Source organism: Pristiophorus japonicus, chromosome 6 (assembly GCF_044704955.1).
Source record: "Pristiophorus japonicus isolate sPriJap1 chromosome 6, sPriJap1.hap1, whole genome shotgun sequence".
Lineage (NCBI taxonomy): Eukaryota > Metazoa > Chordata > Chondrichthyes > Pristiophoridae > Pristiophorus > Pristiophorus japonicus.
The window spans coordinates 212,993,090-213,009,845 of NC_091982.1; the positions used below are offsets into that span (position 1 = coordinate 212,993,090).

The 16,756-nt window shown below is 42.9% G+C and overlaps 1 protein-coding gene across 3 annotated transcripts in view; it reads right to left on the reverse strand.

Moving 5' to 3' along the window:
- Positions 1-16,756, reverse strand: part of mlf1 (myeloid leukemia factor 1) — a 194,006-nt gene that overhangs the window by 167,507 nt on the left and 9,743 nt on the right. For all 3 annotated transcript variants that reach the window (XR_011593545.1, XM_070882345.1, XM_070882344.1), the window contains exon 2: positions 407-569. Coding sequence is in view for 2 of the 3 variants with exons in the window: in XM_070882345.1 (XP_070738446.1) it covers positions 407-569 (163 nt within the window). In the remaining variant the exon portion in view is untranslated. The remainder of the gene's footprint in view (positions 1-406; positions 570-16,756) is intronic.

Consider the following 16,756-nt stretch of genomic DNA (forward strand, 5'->3'; position numbering starts at 1 on the left):
GATCCTCATTGTTGCTATAAGGTCTTGGATTTGATGATGGCCCAGTCTAAATTGACCTACTTGGTAATTTCGATTTAGATTAAAGAACAAAGAAAAGCAATGGCCCGGAATTTGCGGGTGGGGGGTAATAACAGCGAAAGAAAAGCGTTTGTTCCTTCGGAAATCCTGAATGTGCGATCAGTCATTCACTGCTCCGATACTGCCACCTTTTGGCCGAAAACCCCGCCCAGAGTCCTGTCAGGTACCTCGGCGGCCATCGGCGGTCCTTTGGGCAGCACTTGGGCGGCCCTTGCCCTTCACTAATTTTGGCCTCTAGGTATTTCACCCTCAAAGTCATGAATATCATTTACCTGAAACTCTAAATCCATGAATTTCAACTAGAATAACAAAATATTAACTATCATACCCCATTATTAGCATTTACAGCCTCTTTAGTGGCACGTTGCCTTGGGCATCCCTGATTGCAGGTTCTGCCATTTGTCAAATTTAACATGACGTCGTGTTCCAAATCTCCTGGAGCAGTGGTCATCATCTGACGAAGGTGTTGTTGGTGTGCATGGAAAGGGTCCCTAAAATTGGGGAAAAAATGAACTGTTTTAAACTGTAATAACTTCATGTAACTCACATGAAATATTGCATAAATAAAAACCTGCTAACTCATATTTTAAAAGGAACATATTATTGTACACAATGTAGTTGAAATCCTTTCTAGCACCAAGCAACTGTTATAAGGTCTTGGATTTGATGATGGCCCTGTCAAAATTGACCTACCTGGTAATTTTGATTTAGATTAAAGAACAAAGAAAAGCAATGGCCCGGAATTTGGGGGGAATAACAGCGAAAGAAAAGCATTCGTTCCTTTATAAATCCTGAATGTGCGATCAGTCATTTACTGCTCCGACACTGCCACCGCCCTCCATAGCCAGCAATCAGTGAAACTTTTGCTCTTCCATTGCCATTTAATACCCCATTAAGAACTAGACCCTTTTGGGTTAGGTGTAACTGGGGTTTAACAGCGTATTGACTGCTAAACAAATGTTATGGCTCTGAAAAACAAATTTAAATTTTGGAGAGTGCCATGTTTATCTATTTTGATAAAAATTACAATTTTAAGACATTTTTTAATTTTAACATTTTTTTAAAAGTTTGTTCCTCTTTATTTCAGGTTTGCCTTTTCCTCATGTGAAAGCCCCAATCTTTCTTTTGCTCTCTATAACATTTTTTAAAAGTTAGAATAAAAGGAGCTTACTCATTTCCTGGTTCCGGTCGGTGAGAATTCTGCATTGTGATTGGCTGCTTAAACAGCTGTTGACATCATAACAGCTCGCACTAGAGATTCCCCATTAACTTACACTGATCTTAACGCGAGATCTTTGTGGGAAGCTTACTTCAGGGTCAGCGGTGAAAGCATTTGCTTCGCCACTAACCGCAAATTACGGGCCATTAGATTTGAAAAATGCCTTGTACTGCATAATATGTCTTGCCAGGTCATCAGCTCACTTTTGTTTTTAAAAAAAACAAAAAACTCCACTTTTCTCCCAATCTCCTCTAAGTTATCTCTACTGTTTTATGCTCCTTTCCAAACACTGTTGGACTATCACAACAACTTGCATTAATGTAGCACCTTGAAGAGAGAAAAACATTCCAAAGCAATTCAGAAGCTCGATCAAAAAATTGGATGCCGAGACAAGGGAGATATATTAGAAGCCATCACCAAAAGCTTGGTCAAAGAAGTGGATTTTAAGAAGGGTCTTAAATGGAGAGGCAGAGGTTTTTAGTGAGGGAATTCCAAAGTGCCTAGGTCTCTGGAGGCATAGCCATAACTGGTGGGGTGCAGTGGAGGGGGAATGCACAAAAGGTCAGAGTCTGAAGAGTTCAGGCCAGCTGTAATACTGGAAGATGTTGCAGAGATAGAGAAGGGCAAGGCAGAGATGGGATTTAAACACAAGAATGAGAAATTTAACTTTTAAGAAGTCAAATCAAAGGCTTGGATAAGGGTTTCAATGGCAGATGGGCTGAGGTAGGGACAGTGGCAGGCGATGTTATGGATGTAGAAGTAGCCGATTTTTACAAGGGAAAGGATATGTGGTTGGAAATTCGGTTTGGGATCACATAGGATACCAAGATTGTAAATAGTCTGATTTAATCTGAGACACTGGGTACGTAGTTTGTGGCTAGGGCCAAGGATGATGGCTTCAGTCCTTGAATGTGCACGTTAAGTAAATTGTGGCTATCGAAGACTGAATGTCGGACAAGCAGTCCGACAGCAGAGAGGCTGTGGAAGGGTAAGGTACAGCTGGTAGAGAGTTACATGTGGATGCTGACTCCATGTCTGTGGTTGATGTTGCCAAAGGGTAGCATGAAAGTGGATGAATAAGAGGAAGGAGCCAAGGACAGATCCATGCAGGACTCCCAAGGTTATGACGTGGGGACAGGATGCTTTTGCTATGCTCGGTTAATTAAGGATGGAAACTAGTGAAGACAGTCCAACCACGCTAGACATCAGAGAAAAGGCATTTAAAGAGGATGGTGTGGTAGACTGTGTCAAAGGCCACAGAGTGTCAAGGAAAACAAGGTGTATGATGCGTCATGACCAGAGTCACCTGTCATTCATGACTTTGGTGAGGACTCTTCCGACTTTGCAGGAGAGCTGAAAAAGAGATTCAAACAAGGAGATGGATACAGATTTGGGAGGTAACTACATGTTCAAGGTATTTTAAGATGGTAGGGAAGTTGGAGATGGGATGGTAGCTTGCAGAGATAGAGGGTCGAGGGTGGGATTGTTGAAGAGGGAGGTGATGACTAAGGTTCTGAAATGGAGAGGACAGTGCCTAAAGAGAGGGGGACCATTTATAATGAAGGCTAGCACCTGGAAAGAAAATTGGGTGGTAAGTTCTTCAGTGGAAATGAGGTTGAGGGAGGTGGAAGTGGGACTTCAATAGGACAGAATGAACACAGAGAAGGCTGGTGAGAAGGTTTTGCATGGTAGCAAGGGGAAGGAGGGAAATAGCAGAAGCAGCTGAACAGATGTTTTCTATTTTAGTGACAAAGACCCATGAGCTCTCACATTTGTTGTTTGAGATGGACCCACAAAAATATTAGTGCTTACTTTTTCGAGCCTTGCCTGCTGTACTGCAAGGTTTTATTGAGCAGAGCATCCAAAACAGACATTCTGCTGCCTGGAAGAGGGTGTTAAAATTTCCTCTAATAAGAGGAAGCGTGACAGCCAACTGAGTGCGGAAGACAAGCAGAAGGGCAGAGTGAGTGAGGAAGCCAGATGCAAAGAATTAATACAAGAGAGAAGTAGAGAGTTACAGGAGCAACACCATTTTTTTCTCCATAAGAAACATGACGGACAGTCTATTAGTTATTGATTAAATCCAATATAAATAAAAAAGATTGGTCTGCTGTTGCATTCTGTTGGTTTCTCATATGGCAAGTTCCCAAACTGAGCTAGACAGTCTGAGATAAAATTAAAAGAGCAAAAATAAGCACATTCAGTCTATTCTTGTGGGCCACTGATCAGCCCGTTAGAAACTGGCATAATAGAAGCTTGGAAGCAAGCAGATTGCAGAATCAGTGTAGTTACGGCGGGAGATTAGGAGAGCTTCGTAGAAATTCTACCCCGTAACTTTTTAGTGACATGTATCTATTTCTTTTATCTCTCCTGTAACATTAAAATAAAAACATAACCCTGCCCAAAGCAAACTCAAGTTGGCAGTCCCTCAATTAACTGGCAATAACCTAAGAAAGTCAGACCTCAGAAGAGGAAAACTGCAGACAGATTTGGTTGAGAAGAATGGACTGCTTTTGTAATTTATATGCAATCCTCTGTAATTAAACTGTTATTGACTACCTTTGCCAGAGATAGAGAGACAAGGTAGACAAGTCCCCTGGTCCTGATGAAATGCATCCCAGGGTATTAAAAGAGATGGCGGAAGTTATAGCAGATGCATTTGTTATAATCTACCAAAATTCTCTGGACTCTGGGGAGGTACCAGCGGATTGGAAAGCAGCTAATGTAACGCCTCTGTTTAAAAAAGGGGGGCAGACAAAAGGCAGGTAACTATAGGCCGGTTAGTTTAACATCTGTAGTGGGGAAAATGCTTGAAGCTATCATTAAGGAAGAAAAAGCGGGACATCTAGATAGGAATAGTGCAATCAAGCAGACGCAACATGGATTCATGAAGGGGAAATCATGTTTAACTAACTTACTGGAATTCTTTGGGGATATAACGAGCATGGTGGATAGAGGTGTACCGATGGATGTGGTGTATTTAGATTTCCAAAAGGCATTCGATAAGGTGCCACACAAAAGGTTACTGCAGAAGATAAAGGTACGCGGAGTCAGAGGAAATGTATTAGCATGGATAGAGAATTGGTTGGCTAACAGAAAGCAGAGAGTCGGGATAAATGGGTCCTTTTCGGGTTGGAAATCGGTGGTTACTGGTGTGCCACAGGGATCGGTGCTGGGACCACAACTGATTACAATGCACATAGATGACCTGGAAGAGGGGACAGAGTGTAGTGTAACAAAATTTGCAGATGACACAAAGATTAGTGGTAAAGCGGGTTGTGTAGAGGACACAGAGAGGCTGCAAAAAGATTTAGATAGGTTAAGCGAATGGGCTAAGGTTTGGCAGATGAAATACAATGTCGGAAAATGTGAGGTCATCCACCTTGGAAAAAAAAACAGTAAAAGGGAATATTATTTGAATGGGGAGAAATTACAACATGCTGCGGTGCAGAGGGACCTGGGGGTCCTTGTGCATGAATCCCAAAAAGTTAGTTTGCAGGTGCAGCAGGTAATCAATCAGGAAGGCGAATGGAATGTTGGCCTTCATTGTGAGAGGGATGGAGTACAAAAGCAGAGAGGTCCTGCTGCAACTGTATAGGGTATTGGTGAGGCCGCACCCTGGAGTACTGTGTGCAGTTTTGGTCACCTTACTTAAGGAAGGATATACTAGCTTTGGAGGGGGTACAGAGACGATTCACTAGGCTGATTCCGGAGATGAGGGGGTTACCTTATGATGATAGATTGAGTAATCTGGGCCTTTACTCGTTGGAGTTCAGAAAGCTGAGGGGTGATCTTATAGAAACATTTAAAATAATGAAAGGGATAGACAAGATAGAGGCAGAGAGGTTGTTTCCACTGGTCGGGGAGACTCGAACTAGGGGGCACAGCCTCAAAATACGGGGGAGCCAATTTAAAACCGAGTTGAGAAGGAATTTCTTCTCCCAGAGGGTTGTGAATCTGTGGAATTCTCTGCCCAAGGAAGCAGTTGAGGCTAGCTCATTGAATGTATTCGCATCACAGACAGCTAGATTTTTAACCAAAAAGGGAATTAAGGGTTACGGGGAGCGGGCGGGTAAGTGGAGCTGAGTCCACGGCCAGATCAGGCTCGAGGGGCTAGATGGGCTACTCCTGTTCCTAATTCTTATGTTCTTATGTAAGGGTGAACTATGATCCCCCTCTCTCAGCTCAGTGTTAAAAATTAGATCAAACTATCTCTCTTGGTGTGGGAACTGTAGAAACTACATTGTCTGTTTAACTATACCACCTCACTGGCCATATTGAATGATGACAATTCTAAAATTAAAGCTGCAAAGAGCTTGAAAATGTGCTCACTGGCCCCCAATTGTCTTAAAACTGATGTAGTATGTCAGAATACACACTTTTGACAGCAATTTCACTTGATATTCCAATAACTGATGATTTGTGCCTCCCTGAAATTAACCCTTTGGAACTTGCATCTGACTTTATATCAGTCACATAAGTTAAACCAAAAATCCTTTCTTGGACAAATAGGTAAAAATCTCAAAATGTTACACTGACATCTGAATCAAAGTCACAACAGACTGCTATTGATGAAGATCATGCCAGTTTTAAGTGAGTTTACTAGCTCATTCAGGGCTAATTTCTGGCAGATTAGTTTATTTCTTGAGCATTGATGTTGCTGTCTAAAATTTTGAATGAGCATCAAACACTTTCAAAGCCTGTCAGATATGAATTGCTGATCTGGCACACCAGTACATGGAAACTATTATGTTCAGAATAACTCCACAAGACTGTTGTAAGCTCAAACCATTGTGACCTTGGCCTCTTTAATGTAACTCCAAAGTGAGGAAGCAGAACGGTGGATTGCCTTTTACACCTGCTTGCCCAGGGTGCACAGGTGACCCTAAGGTCTCCCACAGGTGTGCCCCCTGGTGGCAAGTATTACACATTGGTGAGGTTTGCATACATACGTAACAGAAACTGTATTACTGCATAAGGCCTGGTGCTGAATACAGCCTACTATCTTAATGCCAGCCAACATTCCAGGGACGGTATCACACCTCCAGCAATGTTGCAGAATTGCTCTACTGCATGATGCATAAGGATTGACAGAGAACGCTGCAGGCTTCCAATATGAATGTTGCTGGAACTTTTGGCAGAAACATCCAAATCCAATGTGACTCAGGCAACAGAACCTTAATCAGAGGCTAAAAAAAAATCTGTATTATATGGTAGTCACTCTCTCTCTGTACTCTAGACAAAAGCTTTTCTCTCAGAATGAGAAAGAGCAGTTGATTGCATAAGGTCACCCCAACAATTTCTGCACAATTACCATAGAAAGATGAATGGCCTTTGGAAACTAATGTTGGGTGACCAATCTTCCTGCCAGCATCTGGCTTGGATTTTTTTCTTAGACCTTCACTGCAGCTTTTGCCAAGACAAAAAAAAAACAAACATGCTGTGAAATTTTGATCCAAATTGGGCACCTTACAATTTAATGCAAAACTAATGAGATATGGCTGCTATTTTACACTGATTGTATTCCTTTTGCAGCTCCATCTATTTTTCTGTCTTCCTTTGTTTTTATATCTCTCCCAGTCCCCTGGATCTACACTATTCTTTGCACTTTTATATGCTCTTTCCTTTAGTTTCATTTAATCTCTCACCTCTTTTGACAACGTGGCTGTTTTATTTGGTAAGTAAAACTCTTTTCCCATTCGGGGTATAAACTGGTTGGTGGTATTTCTCCAGTGACTTGAGGTGTCTACTGTACATGGTCCATGTCTCTGAGTCATACAGGAGGGCGGGTATTACTACAGCCCTGTAGACCATGAGCTTGGTGGCAGATTTGAGTGCCTGGTCTTCAAACACTCTTTTCCTCAGGCGGCCGTAGGCTGCACTGGCGCACTGGAGGCGGTGTTGAATCTCATCGTCACTGTCTGCTCTTGTTGACAAGAGGCTCCCGAGGTATGGGAAATAGTCCACTTGATCAGCTCCACTGGGCAGGCCATATTGTCCGCATGCCAGACACGAGACTCCGAAAGCAAGCACTCTACTCGGAACTCCTTCATGGCAAACGAGCCAAAGGTGGGCAGAGGAAACGTTACAAGGATACCCTCAAAGCCTCCCTGATAAAGTGCAACATCCCCAGTGACACCTCGGAGTCCCTGGCCAAAGACCGCCCTAAGTGGAGGAAGTGCATCTGTAAGGGAGCTGAGCACCTCAAGTCTCATCACCGAGAGCATGCAGAAATCAAGCGCAGGTAGCAGAAAGAGCGTGCGGCAAACCTGTCCCACCCTCCCTTATCCTCTATCTGTCCCACCTGTGACAGGGACTGTGGTTCTCGTATTGGACTGATCAGCCACCTAAGGACTCATTTTAAGAGTGGAAGCAATTCTTCCTTGATTCCGAGGGACTGCCTATGATGATGATAAACTGGTCCTGTATTGAGCTGAATTAATTTTGAATACCTCCCACTGCTCATCTGCAGTTTTATCCGATAACAGTTTTGACCAGTTTTATGTCATCAGTCTCTGTATCATCCTGTTAAAATTAGCCTTACCAAAATCTAAAATCTTACTAACTGTTAAGTTTCTCGTTTTCAAACCTTATATTGAATTTGATCATATTATGATCACTGTTAAAAGTTCCCTCACTGTTAGATTATTAACTAAATCTCATTACAATATCTAGAATGCCCTCTTGCTGGTTCTAGAAAATATTACTTCAGAAAACTCTCTTAAATGTCCGCAAGAAATTCACTACCTTTCTGACAAGCTGTTCCCAATCTATATGAAAATTAAAGTCTCCCAGTAAATTACTTTTTCAACAAGCATCTCCAATCTCTGAATGAATACATTCTTCCACTTCACTGATGATATCAGGAGGCCTGGAGACAACTCCATTAAAGTTTTAAGTCCTCTCTTATTCCTCAATTCTAACCATAGTCTCTGCTGGTTGCTTATCCTTACCTATATCTTCTCTTATTAATGTTGTAATAGTGTATTTGATCAATAAAGTTACCCGACTGCTCTCCCAGATCCTTTCTAAAGATCTTATAGCCTGGAATATTTAACTCCTAATCATTACCAGCTTGCCACTGCATTGTCTACAGAAACTGCTAACTTTGGCCCCAAGTTTCCACATGATTTGCTCCTGATTTTTAGGAGCAACTGGTGGAGAACGGAGTATCTTAGAAATCGGAATTCTCCACATTTAAGTTTTCTGCAGTTCTAGTCAGGTAGAACAGTTTCACTTTTGAACAGAATTTTTTTTTCAAAAGGGGGCGTGTCCGGCCACTGACGCCTGATTTGAAAGTTCCCACAGTGAAAACGTACTCCAAACTAACTTAGAATGGAGCAAGTGAAGATTTTTGTACGCTTGAAAAAACCTTGTCTACACATTAAAAAATCAGTCGCAGGTTACAAATTAGGCGTCGGGAATGAGGTGGGGGGGGGGGGGGGGACGGGGGGAAGGGAAGTCATTAAATTCTACAATAAATCCTTAGTTATACTTATACAAATAAATCCAACCTGAATAAAAATTTATAAGCAAAGAAAAGATTAAATAAACCATGTTCCTACCTGTGTGAAAGTGCTTCAGGCAGGCCTTTCAGGCAGCGGTTTGCCGTCGGGACCGACCGACGGCAGGGGGAGAAAGCTGCAAGAAGCCTCAGTGCTTGAGGCAGCCATTTGCAGTCGGGACCGACCGACGGCAGGGGGAGAAAGCTGCAAGAAGCCTCAGTGCTTGAGGCAGCCGTTTGCCGTCGGGACCGACCGACGGCAGGGGGAGAAAGCTGCAAGAAGCCTCAGTGCTGATCATGGAAGGGCAATGTGGTTTTATTAAAAAATGTTAAAAATTGAACAGCTACAAAGAATTTGAATAGTCTCAAACAAGTGCATGTGTCCCGTTTATCACAGTCTATCTTTAATTACAGAATGAGTGGTGGAGATTAAAACGGTAACGAGTTGTAAAAGCTGAATTAAAATGCACAGTTGCTGCAGTAACACTGGTTAAAGAGCCAACATTAATTCAGCAGGTGATTTATTCAGCAGTGCTGCTAAAAGCACTCCCTTACACACAGAAATATCAAGAAAATTAAAATGCAAGCCTTTGCAAGGGTTCAATAAACAAATTTTCACTTTTTCTGCAGCACTTTTTAAAATGGCCGAGTGCCAATGTTTACTTCAGACTGCGCGTGCGCGAACGTTCCAATGCGTACGCGCAGGGTTGCCGGCACCAAAAAAACTCATTTCAAATTGTACCCGCCCCCTCCTACTTATAAAATCGGCGCGAGTGGTAGGCTCCGCCCCCTGTGCGCTGCGCCAAGCAGACATCGAGCTCAATACCGCGTTTTTTTTCAGGCGCCGTTTTCGCCGCGAAAAACAGGCGCCCAGCTCTAAGTGGCGCCTTTTTCGCCGCGTGTGGAAACTTGGGGCCTTTGTCCCTACAAAATAAATCAAACGGGTTTCAAAACAAACCTCCAAGCCAAATATTTTCTTTTAATTTTTTGTGGCATCACCCGTCATCACCCATCTCCTCAAAAAACCACCCCTTGAACCCTCCGTTCTTGCAAACTACCATCTTAACCACAACTCCTGGTTTGAATCTCTCCAATTATAGAAACATAGAAAATAGGTGCAGGAGTAGGCCATCCTGCCCTTCGAGCCTGCACCACCATTCACTAAGATCATGACTGTTCATCGCCTCAGTACCCCTTTCCTGTTTTCTCTCCATACCCCTTGATCCCTTTAGCCGTAAGGGTCATATCCAACTCCCTCTTGAATATATCCAACGAACTGGCATCAACAACTCTCTGCGGTAGAGAATTCCACAGGTTAAAACTCTCTGAGTGAAGAAGTTTCTCCTCATCTTGTGGATATCTGAACGGAATATGTGGAATTAAGGACAGTAAGGTAAACGGGATATATGAAAATGTATAAGCCATGGAAGAATAGCTGGGAGAATGTCAGATTGCAAATAGTGCAACATCAGCATAGCTAACAGTCTGTCTCAAGGTTTCAAGTCACTACTCCTGCCAATAACATCTAATTGTAACATGAAATACATCTGCAGAATTGCAAGGTCTCAGTTAATAGTCACACCATTAGATTGAAACATTTAGAGGCAATGCGTGAGCTTTCAAGAAAAACATCTCATATAGATTGACTAATGAGTGGCTGAGTTAGACTGTCAATCCATTTGTATTTTGTTACCTGATTTCAAAACTGTATAACTGTTAACGCTTTACGATGTAACTTCACCTATCCGTAGGGAGTGTGTACGCTCTATCCAGAGAGTATATCTTCTGTCTGATAGGTCTTACTGGCCGGTAATAAAGACTGCTTTGTTCAAAGCACAAGAGGTATTCGACTCAGTAATTTTACTGAACCAGATTGAGGTAAAAGAATCCAGGAATTTACATTTGGTGTCAGAAGTGGGATCTCAATGGACGACTGCCGAAAACTTGCGAATTAAGAGCCAGACTAGCCTTGGACGAGACGAGGGGAAAGTGGCCACTGGAGTGAGTATGATTTCAATACTGCTCCAGTTTCCCCCGGTTTCAAAAGTCTGAGGAAAGTTTAGCCACTCGCTGGTTCTCAGGTAGTGTCTGAACGAGATCCAGGACAATCTGGTGAATACCTTTCAAACTTAGAATAGGGATAGAGATAGGGAAATTGCGCGATGACGCAAACCAAGCGGCGACTTGGAAAGATAGGTTATAGTTAGAGCTAGATAGGGATAGATGATCAATCATGGATCCAAAAATTAATAGGAAAGAAAAGAGACTCTTGTGAGTGTCTGTTTAAATGAGAAATGCTTCTGTGATTTTTACTGTAGAAAAAAAAGCCGGGGAGTTGTGGTTTGTTTTATCTCAAACAGAATGAAAGTTTGTTTTAACCCTTCGTAGTGTTGTCCTGTATGTGGGAAGTTTAAGAGTGTGAACCTTATTGAATTACGTATATTCGGATGATAAGTTACTGAGCCAGGAAATGCACAAAGGATAGGTTTGTTAAAAAAAAAGAAAAAAATTACATGGTCCCGGTGGTTAAAAAAAAAAGAAAAACTTGTTGAAAGAAAACATTCAGAGAAGGCACAGCAAAACAACTGAGATGGATTCAAAAGGATTTAAAAAAAAAATTATATTAAATAACACGACCTTGAGGCTGGAACAATTGAGATAACGAAAAGCAGTCCACAGCCTACGTGCCAGACTTCTCTCTAGTCATGGAAAAAAATGTAACGTACTAAATAGGTGCTGAAAGAAAAAAATGTTCTGAGATTTTAAATTATGAAAAAAATTCCACTGCAGTTAAAAAAAATAAATCACTCCTGTCCAGTTGGCAGAAAAACTCCATTAAATTAGGGCTTTCATTGACTGATTGAATTTAAACTGCGCAGTAACGCGAAAGGATAGGGAAATTTGGAAACTGAAAGAAATTAATTGAGGCTCATCAGAGATCAAAATTAGAAAATTAGGCTCACAGGGAATAAAATGGGGATTTAAATAGAGGATAGGTGTTCAACTCAGGTACGACGTCGACCTTGTATATCACTTGGCCCGTCTAGGCTCTGATTGAATTTAAAAACCCGCAGCAACTCGGAAGGTAGGGCCGACGCGAACGCGCAGCGGCGCAGACGCACAAACAACGCGAGACGCGCAGCGGTGCGAGCGTGCGGCTGAGAGGAGAAGGTCCGAAGCGAACGCGCAGGGAAGCGAACGCGCAGGAAAACGAACGCGCAGTGACGTAGACGCGCAATACGTAAACGTGCAGTGACGTAAATGCGCAGTGATGCCGACGCGTAGTGACGCAGAGGCGCAGCAACGCGAATCGCGAAAGTCAGTGCTAATGTCAGTAAGTCTTTGTAAGTCTTAAGTGTTTAGAGTTTTAAGTAAAGTTTTAAGTATCCTAAATCGCGCGGCGACGCGGGTAAGTGTTAGAAGTCTTTGTCTATCTTGTATTGAAATCGCGCGGCGATGCGAACCGCACGGCGACGCGGGTAAGTGTTAGAAGTCCTTGTTTATCTTTTAAAGTTTTAAGTATCTTAACTCGCGCGGCGACGCGAGCCACGGGTCGACGCGGATTGCGTGGCGACGTGAACTGCGAGGCAACGCGGATTGCGCGGCGACGTGAGAGTTTTAAGTATCGCGCGGCGACGCGGATAAGTGTTAGCATTAGTAAAGTTTGTTTATTTGGAGTTAGTTAAAGTCAGTGTTAGTTTCTGTAAAGTCTGTGTCTATTTTTAAGTTTGTTTAAATTGCACGACGACACGAACGCGTAACGACACAGTAATACGAGGAGCAGCGTGAAAATGGGTAATCAGTTAGATAAAACCACGGATGCGGATAGTCCGCTACAAAAGTTATGTGAGGAATTCCCTGAAAGAGCTGAAGACTTTAGAAAATTATCAGGAGCCCTGAATAAATTATTAGGGGATGACCAGTGGCCTCTAGGTGGCACTAGAAGCGTAGAGGTAGCAAAAAAAAGCACAGGGATTAATTTGGAGAAGGGGACGAGGAAAAGGGGATAAAAATTTAATTGCAACCTGGCGACATTGTCAGAAATTAAAAGATGCATCACTTCTGTCAAGTTGGCAAACAAATGCTATTAAATTAGGACTTGCATTGACAGAGGGAACACATGTTAAAACTGTAGACGTCTTAAAGAAAGAATGTGCACACGAGAAACTTGCTAAGAGATCCTCTGGGACCTCTGAGAAAGGTATTGATCAACTACGAGTTAAAATGGCTGGCATTGTGTTAACCGAGGCTGATGATGAAATTGATGAGTGGCCACTGACTCAGCGCCCAACGGCGCCTCCCGCACCCCCTGGCCTCTTGCTCCAGTCCTCTTCCCAACACCCTCCACCTAACACTCCGGTAAAAAGAGGAGTTAAAAATAACCCCATACTGGCTAAAGACCTCAAGGTTAATATCTATACCGACTCTGGGTATGCCTTTGGGGTGGTCCATGATTTTGGACAATTATGGAAAAATAGAGGATTCCTAACCTCACAGGGGAATGAGATATCTCATAAACAGTTAGTATCTGATTTGTTGCAAGCCCTCATGTTCCCCAAACACATTGCCATTGTCAAATGTACCGCCCATACTACCGGAAATTCTCTGGTTGATATAGGGAATCGTTGTCCTGACCAAGAGGCCAAACAGGCCTCTCGTGACCAACATATGGTAGTGCCCAAAATTATGAGTCAGACTAAAAATCCTGCGAAGGATAAGTTAGCCTCGGAAAAACCAATGGCAACCATCCAAGATGTTATAAAAGCACAGGAGAACGCTCCTGAAAAAGATAAACTGTTGTGGAAATATTATGCATGTACTTATGACAATGTTTCTAAACTCTGGACCATTCCCGCGGAACAGACTTGCATGTCTGACAAGTTGGCTCTATGGGTTATTGAATGTATGCATTTTGCTACTCATTGTGGAGCAAGGACCACGAGTGACACACTTTTGGCTACTTGGGGGCACCCTAGACTCCAGGCGCTCACCCAGAACATTAGTAGTCGTTGCCTGGTTGGCCAGCAACATAATCCAGGGAAGGGAGTCCCCTGTGATTGGGGTAAAACGCCCCTACCCGAAGGTCCCTTTAAGACATTTCAGTTGGACTACATTGAGTTGCAAAAAGTTCAGTGTTACAAATATGTGTTAGTAATAGTAGATGTGTTTTGCAGATGGATTGAAGCCTACCCTAACCTGGACAATAAGACTCAGACTGTTGTTAAGGTGTTAATGAGGGAAATTGTTCCTAGATATGAGATCTCAGCTAGATTGATGACCACCTATGTTCTTTCTCTGACTCAGGCTCTGCGACTAGTTCACAACCAGGTTCAAGATGCTCACCTCGACCTCCCAGTTTTACCCGAATTGTCCCTCGTGGCACCAGGGAAGTATGGATTCGGAAGGGATTAGAGCCACAATGGGAGGGGCCTTTTTAGGTGTCACTCACTACCCCCACTGCAGCCAAGGTTGAGGGGAAAAGTGCCTGGGTTCACCTGCACCACTGCAAGCTCATCACCATTTAAACAAATTTTGCTGGTTAGTCTAATTCCTGTTTCTGTTCCAGATCTCCTCTTCCCCATAGCTGAACAAGGCAGTTGAAGGAGGATCAGTTTGAACTTTTACCCGTAAGACAGCCAAATACACTGACGGAGACTTGAAGAAGGGAAACGGGAAAACAGAACTCTTTTTATCAGCTAAATAATTGGACTATTTATAAGATGAGACTGTGTCTGTATGCCACTGTCTGCATAATAGTGTTGATATATGACAGTTTTGGCGCACGGGAAGGAAGACAAAGGCGAGAGCTCCATGTACACACCTTTTTGTATATGTCTTACGTTTATGCGGAAAAAGGGCACTTCACTAGATGCTGGGTGTGTTCACATATCCCTATACATTCCAAAGGGGGAATTCCTTTGCGCACCGTTCCCCTGACCCTAACTGAGACTGTTAGATGGATTCAAAGAAACGATATTGGAACAGGTAGCTAACCACACTGCTGAGGCTCTGGACGGCATCATAGCTGAAATGGTAGCAATAAGGACCGTAGCATTACAAAACCGAATGGCCCTCGATTACCTGTTAGCTGAGAAAGGGGGAACGTGTGCCCTGATAGGATCTCAATGTTGCACTTACATTCCTGATAGTTCAGAAAACATAACCCACCTTGCTGATCACATAAGGAGGGAGGTGAAAAAGTTATCCACACCAGCAAAAGAACTTAGCAGGTTTGATTGGTTTCTGGGTGGATCTTGGAGATCCTATCTAATACATGGGGCAATTGTTCTCATCGTAATTACCTGCTGTTTGATTGTTGGTTGCCTTAACCTCTGCTGTAAAGTAATGACAAGGTTAGCAGACCCTCTTGTGGTCAAGGGTTCCCGGGTTATGATCCAACAAACTAGAGAACTACTCAACAATGCAATACTCATAGAATGATCCTAAATGTTATCATAGAATGATAAAAGGGGGGATGTGGATATCTGAACGGAATATATGGAATTAAGGACAGTAAGGTAAACGGGATATATGAAAATGTATAAGCCATGGAAGAATAGCTGGGAGAATGTCAGATTGCAAATAGTGCAACATCAGCATAGCTAACAGTCTGTCTCAAGGTTTCAAGTCACTACTCCTGCCAATAACATCTAATTGTAACATGAAATACATCTGCAGAATTGCAAGGTCTCAGTTAATAGTCACACCATTAGATTGAAACATTTAGAGGCAATGCGTGAGCTTTCAAGAAAAACATCTCATATAGATTGACTAATGAGTGGCTGAGTTAGACTGTCAATCCATTTGTATTTTGTTATCTGATTTCAAAACTGTATAACTGTTAACGCTTTACGATGTAACTTCACCTATCCGTAGGGAGCGTGTACGCTCTATCCAGAGAGTATATCTTCTGTCTGATAGGTCTTACCGGCCGGTAATAAAGACTGCTTTGTTCAAAGCACAAGAAGTATTCGACTCAGTAATTTTACTGAACCAGATTGAGGTAAAAGAATCCAGGAATTTACATTCTCAGTTCTAAATGGCTTACCCCTTATCCTCAGATTGTGTCCCCTGGTTCTGGACTTCCCAACATTGCATCTAACCTGTCCCGTCCCATCAGTACTTTTTATGTTTCTATGAGATCCCTTCTCAACTCCAGTGAAAAAGGCCCAGTCAATCCAATCTCTCCTCATATGTCAGTCCTGCCATCCCGGGAATCAGTCTGGTGAACCTTCGCTGCACTCCCTCAATAGCAAGAACGTCCTTCCACAGAATAGGAGACCAAAATTGAACACAATATTCCAGGTGAGGCCTCACCAAGGCCCTGTACAACTGCAGTAAGATCTCCCTGCTCCTATACTCAAATCCCCTAGCTATGAAGGCCAACATGCCATTTGCCTTCTTCACTGCCTGGTGTACCTGCATGCCTACTTTCAATGACTGATGTACCATGGCACCCAGGTCTCGTTGCATCTCCCCTTTTCCTAATCTGCCGCCATTCAGATAATATTCTGCCTTCGTGTTTTTGCCCCAAAAATGGATAACCTCACATTTATCCACATTATACTGCATCTGTCATGCATTTGCCCACTCACCTAATCTGTCCAAGTCACCCTGCAGCCTCTTGGCATCCTCCTCAGAGCTCACACCGCCACTCAGCTTAGTGTCATCTGCAAACTTGGAGATATTACACTCAATTCCTTCAAATAAATCATTGATGTATATTGTAAATAGCTGGGGTCCCAGCACTGAGGCCTGCAGCATCTCACTGGTCATTGCCTGCCATTCTAAAAAGGACCCGTTTATCCCGACTCTCTGCTTCCTGTCTGCCAACCAGTTCTTTATCCATGTCAATACATTACCCCCAATACCATGTGCTTTAATTTTGCACACTAATCTCTTGTCTGAGACCTTGTCAAAATCCTTTTGAAGTCCAAACACACCCCATCCACTGG